The sequence below is a fragment of the Eleutherodactylus coqui genome, chromosome 3 (assembly GCF_035609145.1).
Source record: "Eleutherodactylus coqui strain aEleCoq1 chromosome 3, aEleCoq1.hap1, whole genome shotgun sequence".
Taxonomy (NCBI): domain Eukaryota; kingdom Metazoa; phylum Chordata; class Amphibia; order Anura; family Eleutherodactylidae; genus Eleutherodactylus; species Eleutherodactylus coqui.
In genome coordinates, this window is record NC_089839.1 from 187,264,328 (window position 1) to 187,287,787 (window position 23,460).

The 23,460-nt window shown below is 40.3% G+C and overlaps 1 protein-coding gene across 11 annotated transcripts in view; it reads right to left on the reverse strand.

The window, feature by feature from the left end:
- The window catches only part of MAGI1 (membrane associated guanylate kinase, WW and PDZ domain containing 1), a 580,752-nt gene that overhangs the window by 18,890 nt on the left and 538,402 nt on the right, over window positions 1–23,460 (reverse strand). For 9 of the 11 annotated variants that reach the window (XM_066596650.1, XM_066596655.1, XM_066596652.1 and 6 more), the window contains 4 exons: window positions 14,836–14,927; window positions 13,742–13,934; window positions 12,869–13,168; window positions 6,116–6,319 (listed from right to left, as the gene is read on the reverse strand). In XM_066596650.1, coding sequence (XP_066452747.1) covers window positions 6,116–6,319; window positions 12,869–13,168; window positions 13,742–13,934; window positions 14,836–14,927 — 789 coding nt within the window. The remainder of the gene's footprint in view (window positions 1–6,115; window positions 6,320–12,868; window positions 13,169–13,741; window positions 13,935–14,835; window positions 14,928–23,460) is intronic. The other 2 variants (XM_066596656.1, XM_066596651.1) reach the window with 1 other exon arrangement.

Sequence of the window (23,460 nt, forward strand, 5' to 3'; positions counted from 1 at the left end):
TCAACTTTGACCCCCCCTCCTCCCATAAACTATTGTTATGGGGCTTAAAGTTGATGAAACGGGGAGTGGTGTTTCATACTTACCGGTTGCCCTGCACTCCTATGCGGTGTCCCAAAAAGTTGGCATGTTGTCATGCATCCAGCAAATTTACGGAGACATAGCATAGGAACGGCGTGTCCGATGAGTATGAAACACCTCCCCTCAGACTCCTTGTTCCATCATCTTGAGCCCCAGAATGTCGCTTATGTGGCTCAAAGGTGATGACATGTTCCCTTTAAAGGGGTTATCCCTCCAAAATAATTTATAATCTAGTCACAGGATAGATGATAAATGTATGACCGCTGGGGTTCAACTACTGGAATCCCAAAGGATCCCGTGACCACAGCTTCATTGACTTCTACAGAGTGGACGGAGATAGCTGAACGCTGCATGGGGCCATGTCCATAGCCAGTGAATAGAGAAATGGTCACACATATATGCCAATAGGTGATAAATAATTTGGTGGGATAACCCCTTTAAATATCAGATTGGTCATCCCTTTAGCACAGCCCTATTTATAGGTCTGGTTTAGGACTTCCCTCTAATATCCTGAGCAGAGAGCCACTGGAAAGATACTTTCCCTTTGGAGGACCATAAGTTACATTGTTACTCATTAATTTCAGTGAGCATTATGTAATACCATATTTCTCCTGCAGTGGCCACTACACAAAAAACGTGTGGGTACTTGTAGGGTTTCAGTCGCTGAATCGCCAACAGGTCCTCATTTATAAAAGGCGTAGCTGCACGGACAACCTATCTAGATTATAAAAATGGTTGTGCTTTTCCCGAAACCGCATCTCTCTTGTCCCAGAGGCATATCTGGAATTGCAGCTCAACAGCATAGTCCCCTTTACTTGAATAAGGCACAGCTGTAATGCCAAACACGACCTATGGACTAAAGTGGCGCTGCTCTTTTTAGAAAAAAGTCTCATACGCCAACTTTACAGTCTGCATGTCTTGGCAATGTCTGAGGTCCTTCTGCAAATTCTTATAAATATTGTTTCACGCTTCGCTTTATTGTTCCCTAACCTTATCCAAAATGTACATGCATTTTGCCGTTCTATTAATTTACATTTTGCCGAATTTTACACTCAGTCATCACTATTGCTAAAGAAGCGGCCCATGGAACTACTACGGGACCCATCAGGAAGCTCAAGTTAGCTCCTCCCACATCTTCACGGGCAATGGATACCTTTGCAGTGTCTCCCTCCCCACAAATACTGTATCATCATCCTTTTCTCCAACCGGCATAATAAGTAGACCTTTTGTCCCAAGATATATAGGGGGTCAACTGCTTTTTTCCTATTAGAGCTAGCACCAATAGAGGGCAGCATTTGGGTTTTTGCCATGAGGCCTCATTTTCTCTAAATGCCTGTTTTGTGTTATGTGTTAAGAAGTGTTCTGCCTAGTCTGACATGAAAAATCGTTCTAATTGGTAAAGCAACTACCTGACTGTACATTGCATATTTTATCCACTGAAGCTTATTATATTATGCGTTTCATATTTTCTGCAGACTTTTTACCACACGCATCAACAATTTTGTATCAGAAACGAACAAAAAGGCAAAGTACATTAGACATATTTTGTAATTTGCATGATAAGCCGACAAAAGGCCTGAAGATATTTTATCTATTAAACAAGATGAGGGTCATTACACAAAGCCATCAACTGTATCATATTTAAAGCATTACAGGACTTACTGGCTTCATGAAAAATAGAATCTGCTCCTCGCTAATACATCTTGTTCCTATTATTCCATGGCGTAAAATACTTTAAATACAGATATATGTGAAATACCCATACAAAAGGGCAATGGCACTGTGATATGACCTGCGTCTTCTGCTCCTAGGTCTACCAAGGACATAATAGATAATATTTTAGGTATTTTTCCTTGATATTGGGCTATATATGCATCCACTACATTAAAAATCTAAAGAGGTCTCAACAGAAAGAACCCATTTGAGAAGCAGCTAAGGCTGCAATGAACGTATAGAACAACTCTTTGTTCTTGCTTGTAGAGGGCTTTTGAGATGTGGACACCCACCTACGAGGGCTCTTTATGCTCGGATAGGACATATGGACAAGGGTTGTCTTCATGAGACATGCCCTTTAAAGGGGTAGATGGGCTCCTTTTTAACTGATGACCTATGCTTTGGATAGGCCAACAGTAGTTGATGGATGGGGGTCCATCGCTTGTGACCACCATCCATTATCTGAACATCTGGCCTTTAATCCAATGAGGTGAGCCGGATGTTGTCATTAGCGAACAGGGGAGGAGGTGGGAGTGCTGCTATTCCACTTTTTGGTCTGGTTACTGACAAGAATCCTGTCTTGGGCAGGAAGTGGAATACCAACGATGCGCTATGATTGATTTCAATGGTAGTGAAGCTGGTGCTCCCACTACTTTCCTTGTCCGTTGATGACAACGTCCGACCGGCTGCACTGGTCAGCGGGCTGGACAATCAGCTGATGGACAGGTGTCTCAAGCAGCGGATCCCCATCTATCAACTACTGATGGAATATACAGAGGATAGGTCATCAGGTGAAAAGAACCCAAACTATCCTTTTAGCGTAATTATTGAATACTAAAGAGCAGCTTACGGATATAGTTTTGGAATCTAAAGGGTTTGTCTGGTTTACAAAAAACATTTTCACATACCCTTTTAGGGCATTTTGGGTTTAAGTACTGGAAACTCCTTTGAAAACCTCCACGAATTAGCTGAAGTAGGGATTGCATCTCTCTTTCTCTGCAGGACCCAGCATGTTATACATTGCACAGACACCCCAGTGATTTGAATAGCTACAATGTAATTCCTCATTTCAACTGCAGTGGCGCTGCAGGAAAATGAAACTTGTCAAGTTGTCAATAGATTACAGCTGATCGCAGGATCAGTAGCCAGCTTATTTTCAGTCTTGTAATAAAATGGGACCATCCTCTTTAACCCCTTCCTGCTTCAGCCCTTACTTTTTTTCCTCCCCACTTTCAAAAAACCAAAGCGCTTTCATTTTTTCGGTTACATAGCTACATAAGGGTTTTTGGTTTTTTTTGCTGGATGAGTTGTGCTTTTCAGCAGTAAAAACCTGCTATATTGCTTTATTTTGTGGGTCAGTATGATTACAGCAATGGGACTGCCAAATACCCTGCAGCACATCCGCTCAAGTATTCCCATCACTCCAATTGAAATGAATGAAGTATTGACCATCCATGGTCGGCCAGCACTCCATTCGGAGTGATGTCACTGTGGGAGGGGAATCAACCCCTGCTGTGTCAGGAGACAAGACATCCCATTCTTCAAGGTCTCAGCAGGAAGACCATCACTGATCAGCAAGTTATCCATAGTATTACATTACAGCACATCCTGACAGGTAGTCTATAAAGACGTGCCACAGGCATGCCTTAATAGGCATTCATTTATGGCATCCCTGTGTGGCCCCAGGCTGCCATTACATCTGAACGCCATCCTCTGATCACATTGCGAGGGGGGACTATTCGAAGGCCCCGACTGCTGATTGAGGAATTTAAATGCCACTGGCAGAATTGACCGCAGCATTTAAAGGATTAATAGCCACAACCGGCGTGAATGCTGATCGAGGCTGTTGCCAGTAGGTATCAGCATTCAAAGATGGCCGACACCGGCAATGTATGTAGTAGGCTGGGCTCCTGAGCCTGCTCCATACATAGACACCCAACATGCGCCATTAAAAAAGGACTTAAATATAAGCTCCCTTTAGGAGAAGCATTTTTTTTTCGAGAAAGAGCCTTGTCCTTTTATGTGTCTGGGCAAATGATGCGGTTTCTGCAAAAACTAAAGCAGCCCCCTTTTGTAATCTTATATAGCCCCATTAACAATCCACTTTTGCATCACAATCTCTGAATCTCAGCTTTAACTACCACTGAAAAAAAGGAGAATCCCATGCAACAGTAACAAAGTAACTACTGATCCACTTCCGCATGTTCATCAATAGTCTTCCCTATAGCAGCTTCTCCATATAAAAAACTTTCTCCATGAAATAACAAAACTAAAATTTCAACAGCCATGCACTTTTAACTAATACGCGGCTCCAGCTTTAATCCAGCTCTGGAATTCTGCCGAGACATAAGAGCTTCTATTGACTTTAAAAGAATAAAGAAAAGGAAAAAAAAAATATTTCCCCAGATATGAAGGAAAATATTTAAAAAATAAATAAAAAAATGAAAAGCTCTTGAAATGGATTAGCAGAACAACTCTGAACATAGCGTGTTGCTAGGAACTGGGGAAGGTTACTTAATAATTGCACTACACAAATAATATAATTTGGCCTACTTTTTATCCCAGCTGCAGTAAATGAATGGTAATGCAGTCCTTTCACCATCATCTACTTCAGAATTGACACTTGTGTCTAATATTAAAAGTAATATCACAGCTAATTAACTATTAATCCTGATTATGGATGCTCTAATGAACATTTCTAGGAGAACTGTCTGAATGTCAAATGTAAACGATCTCTTCTCCATCCCCAGTTCCAAAAACCTCCCTAGTGCTATTTATGACATGCCTTAGAATAACAGAAACTAATGATATTTAAATGCAATCATCACTACTAGGATCATGAAATGCTTCAGATGTCCGAGCGTCCTGTAGTGTGGAGAAGATAGTAAAATGTATTTCAACATTATTGTTGCTGAGATAGCTTTTAGAAACCAGTGGCGTTGTCTATAACAACCAATCATACTCCCAATTACTTGTAGACCCTGTTAAATACCACATCCAAGAAAGCCTGTAGGCTCATAGGCATTTATAGTACTCAACTTTTTGGAGAAAAAAATTTTTGAAGCTCCCACGTTCATCTAGCAATTCAAATTGGATTAAAAGGGGTATTCAGGTCTAAAGCCTTTTTCACCTATCCGCTGGATGGGTGGGAAATGCTAGATCGGTTGGGGTTTCCACAGGAGTAAGGCCGCGACTGCAGTCATATATCCTGCCACTCCACTTCAAAGTTTATGGCACTGATGAAAATAGTTGTACACATTCTACCGTTCTCAATAAAAGATATTTCAACTATAGCGTGAACTGCATTCCCAGATCTGATTGCTTCTCAACATTGGAGCCTGCTAACGTTAAAAAGTACCAGCATTTTCACTTCCCACTCCATTGGCTGTTTTTGGTTCCTTCTGCCAGCTGAAGGCAGTCCCATATAGGACTATATAGGGCTACATATGGTCGTCTTCAACGGCCGGAAGGAGCCGAAAATGGCCAAGAGAGTAGGAGTGCACTAAAGTGAACTTTTACCCTTATACATCTTAGAATCCTGAACTGTATAACAGGGATGGTCAAGAGGAGTACAACCAAGTATTCTTCTATCTGCACTTATAATTAGCAACGAGTGATCTTTTATAAGTTCAGTTTGCAAATTTGCTGACGTTTGGCAAAAAATTTGGTTCTGTCCTAATTAATAATAATAATAATAATCTCTATTTATTTAGTGCCAACATACTCTGCAGCATTTTACAAATCGGGGAAAACAAAAAGTTTGTAGTTAGTTTGAAACTAAAACGGTAGTTCAATAAAGTCACTACAACTGGTATATAACACTGTCTAAGAGCCATAAAAGCCCCACATAACACCCTTAAGAGTGCTTTTATGGCTCATAGACAGGGTTTTACACCAGTGTTCAGCAAACTGAACTAGTAGAACTTTGCAAAAAGCTGGGTTCGGGTTAATACCAAACTGAACTTTTAGCAAAGTTCGACCTAAAAGAGGGTTCTACTGGTTCGGTTAGCTCAACATTACCTATAACATAGAGCTACATCACATCTACATCAGTACTGAATGAAAACTACTCCAGTGGAACCCACTATATGGACTATAAACCACTAGCCCTATGAACTCTGGAAACCTTTTCCACAGGGCCACAAGTAGTAAGGGGCCTCTTCTGCCTCTTTGACCCATAATCATTGTCAACACTAATAATTCTCTTTAAAAGACTGTTTGCAACATCATCTTTCAATACATTTTTCATAGCATTAAGACCAATAGCTAGAAAAGAAAATAAGAGCAATGAAGAAGAAAAAATATGAATAAAAGAATATGTTACCATCCCCAGGAATGATGCGTAGAGTTACAGTGTTTCCCGCTTCTTTGATTAAGTTGACAATGTCCGAATGAGACTTGTTGGTGATAGAACATCCATTAACGGCCAGTATCCGGTCTCCCACTTTGAGCTTGCCACATCGGTCAGCTGGGCTTCCCTCTATTATCCGACCTATTTTATGAGGCATGGCCACACATGCATTTCCGGCTTTTTTTATGTCACAATTTTTGTTAAAGTGACAAGACATCGAAGGGTACAGCAGAAGGATTGAGAGAGGAAAAAGAAGGTTGAGGGTTAATAATGCATTAAGCAAACGTTATTAGATGAGCTGTGCCGCTCATGTGAGCAAAAACATTGGCAAGACAACCGGTCAGTGGCATATTCAGGTCAACGTGGCAAAGCTGTTGACTCCCGCATATCCAGTAAATGCTGTTAAAAGCAAACAAATGCTTGCAGACCGTAGAAGCGGGTCCATAGTTAGTATTCTTCAACATGACTACAGCGAACAGATAAAAGCCAATTGACACTTGCTATAGGATACTATCTAACATATTGCACTTTGCACCATGGGTTTAAGTACATCTCTAAAAGATTAATGTAGTTTTATTTAAGATAAGCAATTTATGGTTATCTAGCATTTGTAGAGTCCCTAATGCATAGCAGCTTCAATAAAAGGTTACAAGAATCAGCCTCCATTAAAGGTCTTTTGTCTTGAAGACTACTTTGTCTGAAAGCAAAAAAGACAAAAGCATTTCTCCTACAGCTGGCCATAAGGATAGGATAAAAGTTGGCTAAAAAAGGCAGATTTCAACCATTTCATTCAATCATCATTTTAAAATTGTCCGTGACAGTTTGTGATGACCACCGGTACATCACTACCGGTACACTACACAAAAAAGTCATCCTTGATGTTGTATTATTTTATTTCTGGTCAGCTGAAACTAGGCATGTATGGCATATTTGTCCAATTTTATCCCATCATTCTCTTCTTTGCAAGTGCGTTCTGCTATTTTACAATATTGTTTTTAATCATGTCCCTGATCTGCCTGTTTAGTATGGCACGTTGAAGGTCAAATCACTCATACGAACTATATGGCAATTGATTAGCCGGCCACATTGTAGCCAATTCAACTTTTAAGTGTATGGCCGGTTTAAAGCTAGACAAACGACATAGAACACTTGATACAATGCAGTATTTATTCATTGGGCTCAAACCAATTGGGACAAAGATACAAACAAGATCACTCCAGCAGATAAACTATGGTAAGATAATGTTTTTCACTTCTATGGCCACTTCATTACATAGTATAAGGGTAGCTTTCCAAGGGACAACTATTGGCTGAAAAACTATTATTGAGTGATGTTTCAGCAATAGGTGTTCCGTGTAAACATGGGACCCAAAAGGGTTTGAAGCAAAAGTAGTCACAGGTCGCTTGGTTTCAATTTACTCAAACAAAGCAACTAGCAAGCAATTTCTCACTCAGTGTAAATCAGTGTTCATCTGCTCACAGTGAATGTAGGTAGGTGGCCGACTGTAGGAGATCTCCGGCCTGCTCTGCCTCCATTCACTGAAGAACTATTGTATCTGTGTGATAGCACAGAAGTGATCAGCCTTGGGTTGACTGTCAAGTGCTTATGTGCCGAGCAGTCGTCCCGTGTAAAGCCACCCTAACAAAAGGGTGAAAACTATTTGGACACTGGAGCACTACTTGAGGACCAATGGCCATTGGGTGCCTGTGGTTCCTTATTTAGTTACAGATTCTCTAAAGGGGTACATTTCAAGAGTGTACATTTATAGAATATCCCAGCTTGTACTTTTGAGTTTGGTATAACTCAAGGATGAAGCGAGTCAGCTGGCATGTGTGCTGCACTTCAGAATTCAAAAGGGAATATCTATTATAGTGCAATTTCTTTGCCCAACCCAACTATTCCATGGCTCTCGTAGTTGGTAAGGGGGCCAACAACTTCATGGCTTTGGAGCTCAGTCTACTCTTATTCCTCTGCTGATTTACGAACATTTTTTTATTAGTGTTGTCCACTGGCCTAAAATAAAAGAGTACTCAGAAGACTCTAACCAGTGAATTGGCTAAAAACTGAAGAAATGGACTCGGCACTTCCTTCTTATCCAGTGATGTCATCAATTCTCATCAGCTTCAACTTTTTGGCTGGATTCTAAATAGGTGAAAATGTCAGCTGTCGGTATATAGAAGAAAGCATCGTGAATCCTTTTGAAACATTCACCGTTTATTATATAGTACGGTGAGTTGACCAACTACCTTGCATACAAGGAAAATTAGCAAACAAAAATGTATGACAACACATTTTTCATACATCGAAAGCTGGAGAAATAAGAAGATTAATTGCCATTTCTAGAAAATATATGGGACCCTTCTAGAACTGCTGATTTTTATACTTTACGCTTCCGACCATTAGAAAACAGTATAACTAAGGTTTGTTACTTTGTCCCTACACAAGTTTCCTCTCTTTGTACTCGCCCCAGTACACCCCACAATACTAAGGCACATATAACCCACTTGTGCTTGCCAATGTTCTGCTCACTGTTAGATGAATGATAATCATTGAATGAATGTAAAAAAGCATTCCCTTCCCACATCCCCCTCCACCTCAGACACTCAGCGCGGCACCGTTAATCAGGCGGAAATTGGGTCTTTTATCACCGAGAGAAGTACATCAAGCAGAAGCCAACAGACACCTCACACAGGGATACCGTGCAAGAAAAAAGGGAAGCAGTAGAGAGAAAACTGTGCATAAATAATATTGCATACACCAAAGGTGAGAAGAAATTCATGTCTACTTTTCAGTGTTAGTTCTCATTTAAGATGAGTGACAGCCACACAAAGATGAAATAAGCATATAACCAATAGTAATACATTGGACAGGCAGCCATTTTGTGGCATTACATGAGAATGTAGCCTATTGTGATCAATACATTTAATGAGGCTCTGACAGTCCACAAAATGGTTGCCACAATATCAGATGTGAAACTTGGACATGGTGTTATTCCCTTAAAGGAGTATTTCAGTCACATTAAATTATCCCACTGGTCACCAGAAAGGGGGTCCTGTGTCACCTAAGAGACTGGCAATGGAGCGGCAGTGCACATGCTTTGCCATTGCTCCATTCATTTCAATGACCGCATTGGAGATTGCCAAGCACTTGAACTCAGCTATTTTCAGTACTCCCATTGAAATTAATGGAATGGTGGCCGAGCATAGGTGCTGCCACCCTATTCATATCTCCATTCCTTTGAGAGACAATGGACCCCGTTCTGGCGACCAATAGGGATCCCAGTGCTCAGACCTCCACCAATCAGCTGGTTATTCCCTATGCTGCATATAGGGTATAACTTAATGTCACCAGACCACCCTTTAAAAACTTAAAGGGCATTGTTAACCATGGTCTGTGTATAGTATTGCAGCTCGGCCACGTTCAAGTGAAGAGATGCAAAACCAGACCTAATCTAATATAAGGGGTGCAATTTCTAATTTTTTTTTAAAGCAGCTCTTTTTGTCTAATATCAGAAATGGCAAATTTTGGGAAAATATTTCTATAAAGAGTTCAACTTTAGACTATAGTAACCAAGCCAATTCTTAGCGGGTGTACACTAGTCTATGAAAACAAAGCAAAAGGCTTTATTTCATCATAAAATGTAATCACTTATTATGGTATTAAAGTGTCTGGGGTTTGGAGGTACACAAGGCAATATATTAGGGAAGTGCATTATTTTTAATTATCTAATACACTTTCATTAACCGAATCGTTCATGCTACAAGCAGTAATTTACAAGCAGTAAAGGGCAGCTGTGCAGGAAGAAAAATTCCCTGTGGCTTGTCTGCAGTTCATAAACAGGCATCATACTGATATGTGCTGGTATAGTATCTGTGTTCCATAGAAGAGTCAAGTATGGATCGCTATTAATGATGAATTGGCAAGCCCCAGGACACTGCAGGGAAATTATTTTTCCTGCAGATGGTTTTCCCTAGATTTTTGTAACAGGAGCAATTCGTTTTATTGGGTAATTGCAGGTTGGTTAGTGCCGGTATACATTCAGTGTTCAATGAAAAAAGTCTAGAACATTATTTAGGGGTTACTTGACCCTTCGGACATTAGGGCAGAGATGCATGTAATAAATTTAGTGCTAAAGCATTGTGTTAAAGGGATTGGTTGTTCAATTGTAAACTATTGAGGGCTTTGAGGTCATCAATGGTAGATCTGTAGGGGTCTGCTGCCCGCAAACCCTACTGATCAGCTGTTCTATAGACTGTTGCCCTTATGCACTGAGCTGATTTTTTTTGCACTAAACAGACAGCTCCATTCCCACTGTAGTGGCCAGGCTTAGTATTACAGACTTTGAAATGAATGGTACATTTGCCTGTAATACCAAGCCTAGCCACTGCAGTGAGAATGGAGCTGTCTGCTTCCTATAGAAATCACCTTAGTGTATGATTGTATTGGCCCAGCAAACAGCTGATCGGCAGGGGTCCTGAGTGGCAGACCCCTGCTGATCTATTATTAATGGCCTATCGTAAGTATAGACCATCAACCTTAAACCTATAAACCCTTTAATTTAAGTGACGTGTATTATAAACAATGGTGGTTAATAAGGAACCCATGACTATTATTGTTGGGGGTCCTGGAACACTCTGTGGCCTCCGCGGCCAGACTTTGTTAACACTGGGACCCCTAACAATTCAAAAAATGCTTCCTGAATGAATGGAGTAGCGATCAAGCATTCACCACTTCATTAATTTCAGCAGGACTACCAGAGACAGCTGAGTGAAAGCGTTTGGTTATCTCCAGCAGTCCAATGAAAATGGATGGATTGCATTGCACATTCATTCAGGAATCTTTGGGGCACCTATTCTCAGGATCAATAGGGGTTCCAGTAGTCGGACCCTCAATAATCAGGATAGGGGACAATTTTAATTCTGGCACAACCCCTTTAACCCCTTGAGTGGCACGCCCGGAAAATTTCCGGGACGAGCTCCACTGCTCATAGCAACATAGCCCGGAAGATTTCCGTGCTATGTATCACTATGGGAGCTGCAGAGCACAATGCCACAAGCTGTGACAGTGTGCTCTGCCTGCACAGACCCACAGAGAACAAAGCAAGGGCTCTGAAAAACCAGCAGAAGATATTGCCGATATGTCGGCAATCTCCTGCTTTGTTTACAGGTTGCCATAGAGACCATCGGCTTGTCAGAAGCAAGCCGATGGTCTCTGTGGCAGGGAGAGCTGGTTGTTAGCTGTCAGAGGACAGCTAGGTACTAGCTCTTACAGCAGAGATCAGAGAAAACCTCCTATCTCTGCTGTGTTAACCCTTTACATGCTGCAGTCTATGTGACTGCAGCATGTAAAGGGCTGTCACTGCAGCATGTAAAGGGCTGTCACCATCGGACCCCCGGAATGTGATCAGAGGTCCTGATGGGTCCCTGTGGAAGTCCCCTAAAGGGACAAAAAAATAAAAAGTTACAAAATTCCAAAAAAAATTATAAAAACACTTGTCTCCCTTTACTTTGTAAAAAAATCTAAAATACAATCACACATGTGGTATCCATGCATCGTAATGACCCAGAGAAGGAAGTTAATGCATTATTTAACCCCTTAATGACATGGCCCCTTTTTTTCTTTTTTCCCCATTTCTTTTTTTCCTCCCCCTGTTTAAAAAATCACAACTTGTCCCGCAAAAAACAAGCCCTTATATGGCCATGTCAATGGAAAAATGAAAAAGTTATGGCTCTTGAGACGCAACTGCAAAATTAGTTGAAATTCAATGATTAGACCATTTTAAAAAACCTGCCCTGGTGGTCACGACAGGGTGGTAGGAAACCCGCCACTCAAGGGGTTAATGGAATGCTAACTAGCTCCAGACAACTGCAGGGAATTTGCTTTTCCTGCAGCTGCCCCTCATTTGCTGCTTGCAGTAGGTGCAAATCATTTACTTAAGGAATATCAGATAGTGCACTTTCCAAATATATTTGTAGGGTACCTATAAATCAGGTGTGACTTTGCTTCAGTGCCTCACCATATTGTGGATGTATACATGTATTTCAATATGATATAATAGGTTGAACTGTGACAGCTTTACTCAATGTTGTGTTAGTAAATGTCTAAAATTTATATTCATAAGCCTATACTTATATTAAAAAGTCAGTTTGATTTTGTGCTGCGAGTCAAAGCCAACAAAATGTTACCGGTACACTAAGAACCTATATATATTTCATTTAGGACTGAAGCCAGTGTGTTGATTAAGACTCCTATCTGCTTCCCATGCAGAATACAAGTGATTTTACTGCTCCCTAAACACTAAGACTGAGCCATAAACCTAAAGAATTGCACTGAAGATTCCCTAATAATTACAGATTTTACTGTCATCTGGGGCTTCGCATGACGGTTACTTTTTTTAATGGGATAAAACTAGAGGCAAAGTAAATTCCAAAAGCGTATTCTGTCAATTTAGATTTAAATTATAATATAAACCCTTGCAATCTAAGCCTCTACAGTCCCAGCATGTACATACCATTGAGGCAGAGCATGCAGCTGCTATGGGACCCTTGGAATAAGGAGCCCTGGACCCTGGTTGGTCCCATACCTTTTGCTAATGAGTGATGACAACCTGCGTAGGACTACCTTCTCCTTGCAAGGTGTGGAGTATTGAACTAATTGTCATGAAAAGGGTGGGGAGATTGAAACAAACACCAGGTGATAAAAACTCAAAACCATATCTTTACTTACCAAATGTAGTTCCAGCTTCTGGCCTGCTGACAGATGACACAATGACAAATCCAAAGCCTTCGTTTTCACCACGACGAATTTCTACATCATATGGCTGAATCACTGTGCTGACTAATCCACTGCCACCGCCACCTCCACCACTGCCGATTCCACTGGTGGAGCCACTGCCGGAACTGACTGTATTTAGTGAGTTTTGGCTGCCTTGCGGTGTGCGTTTCTCCTCTGTTAAAGAGGCAGGTTGGGTACTGCTATGGTGGGAAGATGCTGGTGAAGCAGGGACATCATTTTCTGTTTTGGGGACTGGAAGTTAAAAAAAAAAAGTGGTTGGTTTGCTACGCACAATCTAATTGGCCGAACAATAAAGAGAACATTCCAAAGTAAGAGCATAGAGAAAAGTAAAACTTTCATACAAAGATTATGAAGGCCCAATGTCAACCAATTGTCTATAACCTTTAGCATTTCAGCAGGTGCAAAAAGCTTTGCAACAGCTGAAAAGACCCAAATTGAAGATCAATAATGTAAACCATTAGAGAATTAACCATCATGCAGGGTTCATCTCTCAGTACATACACATACCAGACCTTCCCAAATGTAGTAGGTCTTTAGACAACTTGTACAACGTAAGATTTGGAAGAACTAATAATCTCTTGCTAAGTGCCATCACTCATCCAGCAAACAGGTTGCCTACGTCAGCATGCTAATCTCAAGTGAAGACCTTATTCTTGTACCAAGAGTTCTACCAAGTTGTAAGCCATTTCATCAAGTAAATGTGGACCCATCATATGTTGGTTGAGCTACACATGGGTAACTGGGATAGTCAGCTAGCTAGGTAGGACTGTCTGATTATACTATAAATTGAAGATTTCAACGTACCTGGATAAACTACTTTGCGCCTAATGGTTAAGTTGACATGACCTTGTTTGGCTGCCTGCTGCATTAGCTGAACTACAAGTTGATGTGACTTTCCGACCACAGCCGTTCCATCCACACATATAAGTTCATCTCCCGACCTCAGCCGTCCATCTGCATCAGCTGATCCCAGAGGCACAATATGACCTATGAATATCTGACAAAAGAAAGTACATATTAGGCAATACATTACTTAGGTTAAGTCATGGTAGTGCTGTTGACACGTTGAGTTATTTATGAAACGGTTGCTATAAAAACTGATCTTATTATCGGTTTTCTACAGTGAAGTTTAAGAACAAGAAAACCTTTTTCTAGGTAAGACCAAATTATGTTGACATTTCAAAACTCCATGTGTTATTACTTTTCCATCTAAGCTATTCTTTCCAGCATCAGGCTCTTGAAAAGTACTAATTCTCCTTGCGGAGATCTAGCTGGCAGGTAATGTGCACTGGGAAAGAAATCTACAATATAGCTCTCCCGTCAAAAAGAAGAAAACGTTTTTTAGTGACAGTTATAGGTGGATACCTTGCAAGTCAATACCGTCAAAGATCCTTAAAATATGACTTGGGTTATCAGAGAAACCAAAGACAGTCATCTATGCACGACATTGTTTTGAAGTTGTTGTGCCTTATTAGTACAAGGATCGAGCTAACTGTGTGAGATATCATGTCTAGTTTAATCTTAGACTGACTGATTTTCATGGTGGACAACCAGCTGGCAGAGCTTTTTCCGCAGTCATGAGGACCCATTAAAAGGCAATGGGATCCCTTAAGATCTATTAGGATCCATTCCAAGCAGTCACTTTTATTTGCCCTCGTGTTTATAGAGATGTACAAGATGTATGAAACTGGCAAAAAAGTGCTGGGAACTTCAGTAATGAAGCCAGATGATTTCTCTAGAGTAATTCTCTTAAACACCTCCATACAAATCTTAAGTGGCATTACTAGCTACAGCTGGAAAAATAAATTATTAAACATTGTATGATAAACAATTATTACAAAGCTTTAATTTTACAATCGGTAAAATTTCACAATATCATCTGTTGCTATAGTACTTACTGGTTCCCCTGGCTCATTTCCTCCAAGAATTCTGAAGCCAAAGCCAGTCTCTTTCCTCCATAAAAAGATATCATGCTCTTGAAAATCTGGAACTAGAGATGGGAGGGAAAGAAAAAGAAACACATTTTTGAATATTAATGTGTACAAAATGTCCTAAATTATTAAGCACTTTCCATTCTTAAAGGGAATGTCCAAGATTTCTTCCGAAAATAGTGTCAGCCCTATCCACAAAAGTTGGGAAAGGTATAGTTTCTTCTTAGAGAGAGCACCTAATAATAATGACTGGGAATTCTGAGCAAATGATTCTGGCTTGGGCTCATAATTCCCAGTCATTATTACAATGCTTGTTAAAAGTTTCACATTGACTTTTTGGAATGCTGCCTTCGAATAGGTGGTGCTGTAGAGGCATTTTTCTATCTTCTCATTTGCATATTTCCCACAGGAGCATGGATGGCCTTATAAGTTTACTCACACCTTCTAAGTGCACTCCCTAAGGCAATACGATTCCCTTCCTGACCTATGTCTACAGGCCTCTCAGTAGCCAAGCCAGAAACCGACTGCACACTGATGAAGGGCAATCACTTCAAAACAGCTGTCTGTACATGGTTATCTTTTACTTCTAAAGAAGCTTCTGGCTTTGGCTCTTATTCCCAGTCATTGTTGCAAGGCTTGTTAAAAAGTCTGATATTGACTTGCAGGATTGCTGCCTGCCAATAGGTGGTGTTGTAGAGGTATTATTCTATATATCCATAAGTCATGTATGGTATTGCAGCTCATCTCTATTGGCAAGTGTGATGCTCTTGCTAAAAGAATGCAGCCATATTTTTACTAAACCTGTACAACCTTTGTAGTGTTATCAACAAGGGATTGGGAAGAAATAGCAAAACGACTGGTTTCAGTCCAAAAAGATCAAGTTTGATGCAACATATGTGAGCAAAGATATAAATAAACAAGAGAAAACCCCCTGATGTGGGTTGGTTGGTTTCTTCCTTCCTCAGGTATAGGGCCTGTGGTTCATGCTTCACATAATGAAATGGCAGCACAAAGAGTGCTCCTAGAGGAAAATGAGGTCTCACAGCAATGATCAAGATAGGTCTCCCTAATGTAATGTAAACAAGCATAAAACGGTCTGGTGCTTAAAGACTTCCACCATCACTTTCCTTGACCTTTGTGGGGACTCCTTTCTCTTTTATTTGATGACATTGCAAAGGAGCCCTAGCAAAGATGATAGAAAGTCCATAGTAACAGCATAGGCTGCCTCTACAGTATGTATGCCATAGGGTAGAATTAGACTTAGATGGGCCCTTTTTTCCACTAGTTCTATCCTTTTTGTTAATGAGAATTAAGGTGGCCATATAAAGGTAGTCAAACCCATCTGGCAGCAGCTTATCTCCAGTGGCAACAAAGAATTGGCCCTCTCGAAAACCAAGATGCCCAATCCTTTTTTCTCTCATTTTCTGATGTCAAGAGAGAGTTTCTTGACCCTTGTGCGGACTCCTTGCTCCTTCACTTGATGGTATTGCAAAGGAGCCCTAGCAAAGATGAGAAAACAATCATTGACAAAGCCCTCTCTCTCCAGGGGTCCATAGTAACTGCATAGGCTGCCTCTATGGTATGTATGCTGAGGGGTAGAACTAGCCTTAGATGGGTCCTTTTTTCCACTACTTCTATGCTCAATGTTAATGAGAATTAAGGTGGCCCTATAAAGGTAGTCAAACCCATCTGGCAGCAGCTTATCTCCAGTGGCAAAAAAGAATTGGCCAAGTTGAAATTCAAGATGCCCAATCCTTTTTTCTCTTATTTTCTGATGTCAAGAGTGTCAGTAGGACATTCCATAGTTTACGCCAATATCATCTGGCTTGGCTGTCATTTGCCTAACATGTATAGGCACTCTGTTAATCATTTTAGGAAAAACAGTCATTCGTTGGTGTCTACAATGTAACAGTCTAACCCTACAGTCCATTCACACAAGCCTGCACTTTCCTACGAACACCCACATTCTGTGGCCGCACTCACTTGACACTTCATGTACTCAAACTAACCTATCTGCAGATTTGAGTGAACTCTAGGAACTTCTAGAAAATAAAGTTTAATGGGCCCAAAACAGAAATGTCAGCGGTCTACAATTAGTTGCACTAGTTTTTCTCAAAGCATTCCTGGTAAGTCATCTGCCAGATGACTTGGATATTGTCAAGTTGGAAATTTGATCTTATTTATCATTATGAATTAATCACAGCTTTTCTCGGCTTGACTAGTGAACAGCTTTGGGCTTTATAAGTTTTAGGTTAGCGTTAGCCTTTTATTGTATGACAACAATCCCCAAACTATTATAACAGCTGATATCATAAATCATCTGGTGGAACATGAAAGGGAAAAATATGCAACCCCCTGACTTCTATTAAGGAGTTGAATACAATAGATTCAATTTTCCACTAAACAATAGTGGACATGGACAAATTAAAAATGGAAATTTTGCATGTACTTTTTTTTTGCTTTCCCCCCAACTCTAACCCAGAAACTTTGAATACAATTTTGTTATACTACAAACTAAGCAACTTTAACATAATTAAAGAAAAAGTGAGGAAAGAAGTCAGGTGTAGAATTTTCTGCTTGTAATTCAAACCCATAGGGACTGTGATAGGATGTATATTCTATTCGACACCTTATATTACTGGCACAAAGTAGGTTTGACTCAGTAGGTGATGAGGCCACCTGAGGTTCTACCTTTAAGAGCACACAATTCATGACACAATTAGAAGTGTAATGTTATGCAGTGTCTATTCTTTCCAGCTTCTGAACCCCCAAAATAGCAGGTAAATCATTAGAGAATTTTTTATTTTGGCTATTATCGAGAGAAGACTTAGAAATAGATACAGCTTTGAGATGCTGAACACCTGCCGTCAGCAATGGTCATAGATATAGAAAACATTCTAATTGCTACTATATATGTGCAGAATGGAAGATTGAAGATGCCTACAACTTAAGTGAAGACATGGCTGCCCTGATATTTGATCAACAAGACCTAAAGTGACACTTGACCCAGAGATCATGGTCCTTTTTAAAACAAATTTAGCCAATTGACTTTGTAGTTTTGCCCATGTTATTGTACTACCAGAGAAAAGTTTTAGAACACCTCAATCTTTCCAGTTATTTTTAACATTAATAACGTTCAAGTCTAGCAAATAACGTGAAATGGTTCAAAAGGTTCAAAAGTAAGTTAAAAACAAAAATTATCACATTTTAACCTGGAATATACCAATAGTCTGAATTTATGACTTTAACCAAGGAGCTTTTTTTCAGAGAAAAAAAAACATCAAGGACAGCTGCTCTGCAGCACAGTAAGCAAATTATGGTTTAAAATTGGATGCAAATTATTCCTATAAGCATCTCAACTTTTGTAGATTACTTTCAAACCCTATGATTTTATAGAACCAGTCTTAAAACAGACTGCATTACAAACATCCTCTAGGGCAGAATTTGGACAGTTTTGCTTTTCAGGACAGCCCATTGCTATCATTATGGCAAAAAGGCAATTAACCAAAGAAAACAATCAAACAATTATAACCCTTAGAAGTGTAGGTCTGCCCTACAGACAAGGTGCCAAGAAAGCCAGTTTCCTATACTATAAAAAGGCACTTGGAAACTGGACGAAACTCTTATAGGAAGAAGTCTGGCAGACCAAAGGCCACTGCAGAATCAGATGCCAAGTTTTTGAGAGTCACTGAAGTATAAAAAAACAGCCAAGCAGCACTCTTTTATAAATGTTTGTGGGAAAAGATACCAGTCAGTGCAACCTGGAATCCACGGGTAAAGAAAAATCCAGAAAAGCTTTCAAAGACAGAATCCAGGGTGCATAAAAAATAGCTTTAAACCTCTATTATGTAACATTTCAGCTGTGTCAGTCTTTCTCAAGCATATACCATATAACACCAGTGACATGTATATATATAGCCAACAGTCAACTGTTGAGATTCAACAGTCTACATGATTGGCGCCTCACAGCACAAAATCTTCAAGCACAGCTTAATGCGGCATAAAATAAACAGACTTCTATTTCAACTGTAAAGAGAAGACTTTTATCTGCATGTTTGACCGGTAGAATATCAGTAAGAAAGCCACTGCTAAGATTGCAAAAAAAAAAATTTGCTTGGGTTAAGCAGCACCTCCAGTAGATTACTAAAGAGTAGAAGACGGTTTTAATCAAAATTTGACATATTTAGTACATGACGTAGGGCTCTTGTACTCCATTGAGTAGGTGAAAGGATGATTCCTGAGTGTGTGACACCAACTGTCAGATGTGGGAGGAGGAAGCGTTGATGGTCTGGGACTCTTTTGCTAGATTCAGAGTTGGAAACTTATACAGGGTGACTAGCACACTGGACAAAAACTGCTACCATAGCATTTTGATATGCCATGCAATACCCTCTGGTGTACGCCTAGTTTGTCAGAGGTTCATATTGCAGGAAAAAGACGATGATCCAAACATACTTTTAGGTTATGTCAGAAGTACTTAAACAGACAAGCCAGTAGGCTTCAAAGAATGGAATGGCCTGCACAGTCCTTAGACTTCAAGCCCATTGAGCTTGTTTGGGATTAACTGGACAGAAGGATGAAAGCAAAGCAACCTACAAGTGCAGCACATTTGAGGGAACTTCTGCAACAATTTGGGGAAGAAATTTCTAAACAATATCAGAATGCACTTGTAAAAAGAATGCCTTGATTGTGTATGGGCTCATGCTCACAGCCGGGTCCATTGACTGCAATGGAAGCCGTCCGTGCATTTTTCCGCACAAATTAGAACATGCTGCGATTCTCCCCCCATGAGCGTAAAATCGCAGCTAATTTCTGCTCGTGGGCATGGAATAATCTCTTTACACAGCATGTCTATGGACGGACATTGCTGCGGAAATCGGGATGGGTGTCTGACCGTGATATCCACAGCGATAATCCATCCGTGGGCATTGTCTCCTGTTCCCCGTGTGGCACTGCAGAAAGGAGCAGATGAGATGGAAAGGCACAGGTACAGCCATCTGCGTTATAGTTTATGGAAAAAGTAAAACATTCGTCTGTTTCACCAACTCCCATAAACTGCAATGGAAAGAGCTGCATACATGGTCTCTTCCTTTCTAGAGTATAAACAGGGGAGATAAATTCTCCCGACAGGTGGGAGTACAAGAAGTAGAACTGGCATCTATCAGTTGGTAACCACTTTAAATTTCTTGGTGGTCCTTGGTAATAATAATCTTTATTTGTATAGCGCCAACATATTTCGCAGCGCTGGTATTGGTTCCATCTGACATTGTGGCCCTCAGACCCAAAAAGCCTGTGTCATTCAGCTTACCAAATAGTTGAATATACCGTATATTCCGGCGTATAAGGCGACGGGGCGTATAAGACGACCCACCAACTGTCACCTTATACGCCGGGAATACAGTGGAGCAAAAAAAAAAAAATCATTACTCACCTTCTCCGGCGTTCTGCGGCGCTGCTGCAGACTGTCGCTCCCTCCTGGTCCCCGGCAGAGCATTGCTTTCTGGACGCAGGGCTTGAAATCCCCGCCTCCAGAATGCCGGGGGAGGTGAGTAATGATTTTTATTTTTTTACACTTTCTTTTTTTTGTATTACCGGCGTATAAGACGACCCCCGACTTCAGAGCAGATTTTTGGGGGTTCAAAAGTCGTCTTATACGCCGGTATATACGGTACTTGTAATTTAATAGTTAGACCATTACTACGTAACTACATGTTAAGTTTTTGGCACACAAAAAAAACTAAGCATGTTTTTAAAAAACAAATTTCGAAAATCAAAGAAGTTATCATCCCTATATCCAGATTTTTCATCTTAACAGGATATAAAACTAAATAAGGCAATCTGAATGGAAAGAATACATCAATTAAATGTCATTTTGGTGCCCAGTGGAGTATTACCGGAAAACTCTTTCTGATCCTTAGCGGATCTTCACTCCTATTGATTAAAGTGGTGGTCTCCACAAGTCAATACCATTAAGTGAGTGAAGTAGATAAGGTAATATAAGGACTATTCTTGAAAAAAAGATCAATATGATTAGAGGGAAGACACCACTTGTGGTTAAGTCAAAGGCTTGTATGGTGAAAACTGATGATAGGGATGTAAGCCAGATTTTTATATTGGACACTTCTCATACTGTGCATTAAAATAGACTGATGGCTGCATTGGAATAAGTAATTAAAGGATGATGTAGTGTATTCGTTCCATGCACAGCGGAAGAACCGTTTCTCTTGTCTGGTGGGCTGGTGAGCTAGACGCGCTATTGGTCACTTTTCAAATGAAAAAAAATCATCGACCTAAGTGGCCAACCTAATTCTTTGGATCAATATAAATGTAAGAAATTTACAATCTTACAATTATCATCAAAACTAAAGTACATCTTAAAATGAAATATATGGTTGGATAATATACTTATATTCTTTAATATGAAGATGTATTTGAGGGTAGCTTTCCACAATATTTAATTTGGTGGAAGACTAAATACCATGCATTCTATCACCTAACCATGGTCAGAGGAAACAAATGGCAAATGTTTATCTTCAAGAACATATCAAAGTTTGCTTGGTGCCACTCACAGAGAACTAGGAAAGAGAGCACACGACCCATTTTTCATAGACTGAAAAGTCCAGAAACTACAGTCACCCACAAAAGACTGAAATAATCCAACCCAGTAGTTCCCTAACTTCTTCATAAATCTGATACTTGGAGGCCTTGGCAGCCAATGTTTGTGTAAAAATTTCAACACCAAAACCATTAAAATTCTGTGAAGCTGATTTATCTATTGGTCAGCAATGAATAGGCAATGTCCCATATCACTCTATGCTAGGCAGGTCACTACCTGGTACAAAGTGAACACACTTAGCGCCTATCATATGTTGGAGGGTACTCCATGCAGTAAATTTTATTGATGGTGTACCATATAGTGCACAAATATTACAATTACATTGTGCACAAATAATACCATACCAGCTACCAAATAATATGGCTGTAAGGTGCCCATAAAGCACTGTCAAAAAAATTAAGGAATGTAGCTGGATCCACTTGCCCAGACAATTAGGATGAGTGGAGCCCTAATCGATAATGACAAGAGAAACAGGTTGAACACCTCTGGGGGAAGCCCTGAGTGCACGCTTCTTTTGTTACTATAGTCATTCTCATAATGTGGGTACCAGGTATTTTATCTGTGCCTATTTTACACCCATCACTATCCTGTTTACTCTACTACAAGGGACCACAGGCAGCAGTTTCAGGGTTTCTCTCGTTTTCCGGGCCGGTGACAGTTTAACGGGCATGGACCTGGTTTGGATTCCTGTGTAGGGAGCAACAGGCTGAATACTATTAGTGAGAGGTCATGGCCAGCTTTTCTTCACGACTCATGGCCCAGTTCTGTCCATACAGAACTGGTGAATTCGGTTTTGCAATTCCGGTTCAGATGAGAACTGGGTCTTAAAGTAGGCCCTATTGTCTGCCATGGCCCAAAGGCTCCAGGGATAGTTTGCATAGCTCTCTGAAGTCATTACTGGTGAACGAACAACAGATTTATTTAAAAAAAAAAGGTAAATTGTGACCCTGTAATCCAGGGTATCTCAATCGTTCAAAAGTGTGAACAGTTGTTAAACAGAGTTCTGGCCCAGTTAACCACGATCAGACATGAACAGTCATTATCTTGCAAAACAGTCAGTAGGCCCGTTGGTGTGGGATACTTGTACCAGTTCTACACTCCTTTGACCAAGGAAAAATCTCTTTCAGGCCGTCTGGCACGGGTTCAGCATCGTCAAAGGGGAGGTAATGGAAGAACAGCTTGCTTCTGCCTTGACTATTCCCTCCAAGCTTACCGAAGGACACTATCCAGAGGACTACAGTCACAGCCCGGAAGCACAAATCAGAAAAAAAGACTTCCTAATCTCACTCGGCAGTTTAGCTGCCCACTCTACACTTCCAGTCCCTTCCTGCTCAGCTCTGTTTCTCCATTCCCACCTCCACTTAACAAGACAATGCCATGAAAACCAACCTAATATTTAATACTGAGCAATATCAACCTGTACCCCCCTTACAGCAGTCCCAACAGCAATTGAAACACGAGCTACAGCTCAACTTGGAGTTGCAAGAAGGTTGGCGAGTGAACAAGAAAATCGCTAGAAAAATAGCACAAGTAAAGGGGATTGCAAAATGAATATTACAGTTCATAGTGGTTTAAAGAAATTATATTTTAGTTGTGTATTTGTGGACTTTTTATTGATCTTCTAATGTAACAGAAGAGTTTCTAAAATTTAAAATCCCTACAATTTGGACATAAAAATATTCAAAAACTTAAAAAATTACAGCAGCACTGTTGTCAGAAGGCTGAACTGAATAAGTAATAATGCTCTTCTGGAGAATAACTACAGCTAACATTTTCAGTTAACGGTTTCGAGTCAATAATGCAATTAGTGGAGCTTTTCTTGCCCTTCCCGCTCGTTATCCAGAGTGCTAATTTACCTTAATCAAGATTAAATACCAATTAAAAAAAACTAAACTAAATATCAACAGTCATCCAATATACATTATTCTTGCATTGATCTTTGTCACACTGGACTAAAATAAAACTTTGTTATTTCT